The sequence below is a fragment of the Echinops telfairi genome, unplaced genomic scaffold, assembly GCF_000313985.2.
Source record: "Echinops telfairi isolate 266 unplaced genomic scaffold, ASM31398v2 ScPeMD7_7469;HRSCAF=8507_0, whole genome shotgun sequence".
Taxonomy (NCBI): domain Eukaryota; kingdom Metazoa; phylum Chordata; class Mammalia; order Afrosoricida; family Tenrecidae; genus Echinops; species Echinops telfairi.
In genome coordinates, this window is record NW_022111372.1 from 39,471,026 (window position 1) to 39,477,025 (window position 6,000).

General features: G+C 56.2%; 1 protein-coding gene across 2 annotated transcripts in view; it reads left to right on the forward strand.

Moving 5' to 3' along the window:
- COL18A1 (collagen type XVIII alpha 1 chain) overlaps positions 1-6,000 on the forward strand; it is a 104,766-nt gene that overhangs the window by 72,192 nt on the left and 26,574 nt on the right. For both annotated transcript variants that reach the window (XM_045284595.1, XM_045284594.1), the window contains exons 3-5: positions 419-505; positions 2,767-2,826; positions 5,503-5,632. In XM_045284595.1, coding sequence (XP_045140530.1) covers positions 419-505; positions 2,767-2,826; positions 5,503-5,632 — 277 coding nt within the window. The remainder of the gene's footprint in view (positions 1-418; positions 506-2,766; positions 2,827-5,502; positions 5,633-6,000) is intronic.

Consider the following 6,000-nt stretch of genomic DNA (forward strand, 5'->3'; position numbering starts at 1 on the left):
GAGCAGTGGGTGACTGCCTGTGTTTTCCCTAGGTGAGGGCGCCTCCTGGTGCTTTCTCAGGGAAGAGCACGTGTCCACCCCACCACCCTCGCGCACACACACATACACAGTCACGCACACACTCACACACCTTCCCATCACTCACCACTGTCCAGCCTACTGAGCGTTGTAGCGGACAGGTGCTCTAGTTGGCCCATCACATATGTTCGCCAGGGGAGACACACTCACACTGCGCGCGCCCCCAGCAGGCCGTGACCCACACCCCACCTCCTCAGTAAGGCGTGAGTGCCATGAACAACCCAAGAATGGGGTTCTTTGGGCACCGCGACCTCATCCCCGTAATCCAGTATTCAGCCTCCCCGTGCCCACTGCCTGCCTGGAGCTGACGGTGATGTCTCTTCTCTCCCTCGGTGTCTAGGGTTTGATCGCAGAGCTGAGAATACGAGGGGACCCCCAGGTGAACCCCACACACTGCCTGGATGAGGACGGCGATGACTCGGATGGGGTGAGTGGCGGTGGCAGCAGCTTGGTGGGGCATCCTTTCTTTCCTCAGAAACCCCAGAATGACGCTGTGTTAGGCAGGGTTCTCTAGAGAAACAAAACCAGGACATTTATGATTACATATATATATATACACACACACACACACACACACACACACACACACACACACAAAACAGGACACTTATGATTACATATATATATGTATATATATATGTAATATATATATGTAGGTTTACATATATATATAGGTTTATACAGTGAGAAGGACTATTAACAGCTAATTAGTCCACACAGCAGTACGGAGGGTTCAGTTCAACTCACTTCTGTGGAACAGTTCATATGCTGGAAGTCCTTCAACTCGGGTGGACTGCCGGGTCCAAGGTCAAGGAAGAAGACAGCAGACCCCTCCTTGGGCAGGGCAAACAGTGTGCCCACAGGCAGCAGGCAGCATGGTGGGTCAGCAACAATCAGTAGCTCTAGAAGCAGGCCTGGATGAGATCTGGAACTCACACTATGCAAGGCGGCAGGATCTACCAGCCTCGAGCTCAAGAGACGTTTGCACCAGCAGCGTGGCAAAGCAGGTCTCAAAGGAACCTCAAGCTCTAGTGCTACACGATTCACGGGTTGGGTTGGCTTGGCCACAGGTAGTGTAGCTCACAGGTTGAGGCAGAGAACTAGGTAAAGCAGCAGCATGCTCCAGCATGCTCCAATCACCAGAGAGCAAGAGAAAGGGGGGCGGGCTTTGTGGAGCCATTTAACTCTTTGCCTTCCAATCAAAATATGACCTGATTAATCCCACATGTCCCTATTGGCCAGGTTGGCACAAGAAACCTAACTATCATAGACATAAAGGAAAGATACTGCTTGGGTGACCAGAAGCCTGGGCCCATGTCTTTTGTTCATTCCTGTAACATCAGGAACATCCTTCCATGTCGTGAGTTTTGCGTTTAAAACCACATAGAGAGCACCTATCGCAGCCCACCCGAGAATCGCCAGTTGGGTCTTGCTATGCGTAGTCGTCACTGTCGCAAGAGACAAATGCACAGCCCTGGGTGTGGGTGGTGAGGGGCAGACAGGGAGACTCTGAGGTGGCCTTGGACAGAAGGAAGACTTCGCACTTGTGCCCGATTTCTGGGGGGCGATATTCGAGTCCTCCTTCTTGGCCAGGTTTCCACATCACCAGACCCCAGCTTTCATGTTCTACTGTATAGAGATAGGGAGAGATGAGTTACCGGGCCACCCAGAATAAGCCCTGCTAGCCCCTGGAGTTGAAGGGTGGGGAGCTAACCCCAGGCCAGAAAGCTGGCCTCTCCCCAAATGGATATGCACTTTCCTGGCCGTGTGCACCATCGACAACACCCGGGTGGGGCCAGGGGTGTGTGTGTGGTGGGCCGCTGGGGTATTATTATTACACCCAGATTTCTATGATAATTTGTGGCTTTTGCACCTAGAGAAATCCAGGGATGTAGTTGATGTTAGTGCTTGTCCCCTGGTAGGCAGCACTGCCAGGTGGGTCCAATGAATCCGAGTGGCCACTGTGCACCCCTCCCAGGCCTGCCCTGTCTTCTCCCAGGGCCCCCGTGAACGTTCCTGAGAGGTGACCTCGCTGTGAGCGTTCCGGTGGAGAAGGTCAGCAGAGGGCTCCACTGCCTTCTCTCCTCCAGGTTTTATTGACCTCAAATGTTGGGGCAGGAAGGCAGTCCCAGCGCCCCTGCCCTCCCATCCCCTTTGGGCCCTCACTGGGCCTTCTCAGCACTGGCCAGACACCCCTTACACCCCGAGGGTGGTCATCCACCACTGGTGTTGATGGCAGGAGCACAGGCCTGCGGCCCAGTCCCCCGGGCGCGGCCCATCCTGCCCTGGCTTCCGCAGCTCTCCAGGCTAAGTAACACAGCGGTGACCCTCTCTCTGCCCGGGTGGGGCTTCTCTTTCCTCAGCTGACCCCGCATGATGCCCCAGGAACAGGATGACCTGCCACCAGACGGGCGGCTTCCTGTATGGGTTCTGTCCCACCAGATTGATTTCCAAAGTGTCACTAACTCATGGGATTGGACATGCCCGATCGACCTGATTAAATATGCAGATTGAGGGGTCTGGGCAGGGAAGGGCAGTGTCCCTGTCCAGGGGTCGTATGTGGCCACCTTGGCCCCTCCCACCGACAAAGGGCTGTGAGAGGAGGTGGCCCGTGTGGCTGGTCTGGCTGAAGCTCAGGCCCTCCTGAGTGGGCGCTGCCATCATCGTCGGTCCTTGCCCACCATCCAGGTCTCAGGGGACTTTGGAAGCGGGCTGGAGGACAGCCAGGCACGTCTCACAGAAGAGGCGGTGAGTAACTCCGTGATGCCAACATCCCCTCCCGGGACCCTGGCCCGGTGGCCTCTTTCTGCACAGTGGAGTGTGTGTGTGTGTGTGTGTGTGTGTGTGTGTGTGTGTGTGTGTGTAGACACACATGTGATTTCTATGGTCCCCTCTGTGTTCACTGTCGGGTCACACTGGCATGTGTGTCTGCGGGACCCATTCAGGTGGCCTGTGCCTTCTTACACGCCTGGCCTGCCGAGCGGGCTCAGCAGGGCTGGCCTCCTCCAGCCCGGGGTGTGTTCTTTCTGGAGTCCTCTGGGAGGCAATGCAGGTTTCTGAGTCCAAACATTCCTGGTCTGGAAGTGACCGTGGCACGCCCTCCTCCCGTGAGCTCCCTGGGGCTCGGGGAGCTGACCACAGAGCTGCACGGAGCTGAGCAATCGGGAAAGCTGTGCAGCCGCAGTCAGGGAGAGCCTCCCGGGAGGCCAGAGAAGTGCAGCTTCCAGCTCCCACCACCTGGAACAACACAGGCAGTGCAGGAGGGCGGGCGGGTGTGAGTCTCCCGGGGCCACTGTCATAACGGACCACTTGCTGGGTGGCTTCAAACAACAGGCATGCATTTCTCATCGTTCTGGAAGCTGGAAGTTTGAAACCAGGCCATCAGCAGGGCCAAGCACCCTCCACAGACTCCGGGAGTGGGTGGATCCCACCAATTTCTGATGGTTCCCAGAGAGCGTCGCCTGGTGACCACAGCCCTCCAGCCCCTGCCTATGACTTTGTGTGGCCTTATCTCTGCCCTGTGTCCACAGATCCCTCTCCCTATGAGGAACACCTAGCTATTGGATTAGGGCCCACCTTGGTCCTGTACGTAGTGACCTGTCCCTGTGAACATCACAGCCTTGGAGACCCTAGGAAGAGAGCTCTAGTCTGTCCATAGAGGACCACCATGAGTCCGATCTACTGGACAGCCATGAGTTGGCTGGTTAGTTGTCTTACTCCCTTGTGACCCCATGGTAACCTGGTTACATCTGTGAAGACCATCTTTCCAGATGAGGAAATAGTATATCGACACTCGGAAGTTCCAGGTGGACATGGATTTGGGAGGACACCAGGACAGAAGGGAAGGGAGAGGAAAGGCGAGGGAGGTGAGGAAAGAAGGGGCATTTAGGGGGTCAAGTCGCAAGTGGCGATGAGCAGGACCGACAGGGTCTGTAAGACTGTCCCAAGAACTAGGCCTCAGCCCTTCATCCCCTCGTCCCCCTCGGAGCAGAGTCAGAGTTGTGTGGAACCCCCAGTAAGATGGGCAGGAACCATCAGGGCCATCTCCTCACTAAATCGCAGGCACAGCTACCCCACCTGCACAGGCGTCCGCCGCCCCCCCACTCCCGCTCCCACCCCCCCCCCCACACTCCAAACCCAGTTCCGTTTGTAAGGATGACCTAGCTAGGGGTGGAGCCAGTCAGGAGGCAGGATGACTCTGGGCAGCAGGCTATTTCTGGGACCGACAGAGGGCTGACGCTGGACTTAAGCAAGGGGGTGGACGCCTGCCCAGGGGTCCCGCCCTCTGTGTGGGCTGAGCAGGAGACAAGCGAGGGATACGTCTAGGCGTGAACCAGTGTGAGATCCGGGAAGGACTCCCAAGGAGAAACCAGCATGTCTGGTGCCTAGTCGTTGAAGTTGTTTGCAAAGTGGGCCCTTCCGCCACGTAAGGACCCCCACACAATACACCTTTGACTTTCACGGTTCAAGTTAACTTCAGAAGAGGCAGATTACATTTTGAAAAGAAATGGCAAGTGGGATCCAAACATGGCTGCTGTATCATGAAGTGAAGAACCAAGATCTGGGGAGCCCTGGTGGCATAGTGCTTACCATTGGGCTGCTCACCGCACGGCCAGCAGTTCGAAACCACCAGCCGCTCTGGGGAAGAAAGACGAGGCTTTCTACTCCCGTAAAGAGTTACAGTCCCAGACACCACAGGGGCCGTTCTACCCAGCCCGATAGAGCCGCTGTGAGTCAGAATTGACTTGGATGGCAGTGAGCTTGTTGAGGTTCTTTTTAGGGACCTGGAGGGAGCCCTGCTAGTGTACTGTTGAGCACTAGGCTTCCAACTGAAGGCCAGCCGTCTATACCCACCACCTGCCCCCTGGTAGAAAGACGAGTCGGTCTGCTTTGGGGGACATTGGCAGCACTGGAAACCCTGTGGGGTGGTCCTACTGTGGCCTGTAGGGTCTGAGTCAGTCAGTGGTGATGACCTGGTGGTAGGGAGGGGAGGGGTGCCTGGGCCCTGGTGGGCCTTAAGACTTGTTCCCCCAACCCCCACCCTCCTGGAGCTGTGGGGCTTGTCAGCCTCACCCCTGGAGCCCTGGGACTTTCCAGGCTGGCAAGAAGAAAAGCACACGCAAGCTGCTTTGGCAGGGAGCAGCCGAGATCCAGCCCCGTGCTAACAGCCTGTAAACTGGGCGGTGGTGGTGGGGAGCCATCCAGTTGGCTCTGACCCATAGCAACCCTGTGCACAACCACACACAACACTGCCTGGACTTGTCGCCATCCTCACCCTTATTTCTGTGTCCAAGCCCATTGTTGCAGCCACAGTGTCAACCCATCTTGTTTAATTTACCACCCACCTGAAGGACACCGTCGGGTCCCACCCCAGGACATCCGTGTTGCAGATTCACGGGCTCTCTTCTCCTCTCCTCCCGCCAGGGCCCCTCCCTGAAGCCCCACCTGCCCGAGGTTCCCCCAGTCACCTCTCCACCCGTGGCTGGAGGCAGCAACCCGGTAGATTCCAGAACTGAAGAGGTTGAGGAAGAAACAACAGTGGCTCCATTAGGAGGTAAAACTGTTCGGGCGGGGTGTGGTGTGGTATGGTGTGTTGGGGTGTGTGTTGCAGTGTCTGTGGCTGTGTGTGCATGCCAGTTGAATGGCACATGTGCTGTGTGTGCGGTGTTACGTGTCTGGTCTGTGCAGGGTGTGAGGGGTAGGGGTGTCGTGTGTATGATGGTATGTGGGTGGGGGGTGTGCCTGTGAGTTTGTGCATGGTATATTTATATGTGTGGGGGTATGGTTTAGGGGCAGGGAGTTGAGTGTATGGTGTGTGTGTGTGTGTGTGTGTGTGTGTGTGTAATATATATGATGATCATGTGTGTCATGGATGTGTTGGTGACATGTGTCTGAGTGTGTATACATGTCTTTGATGCATGA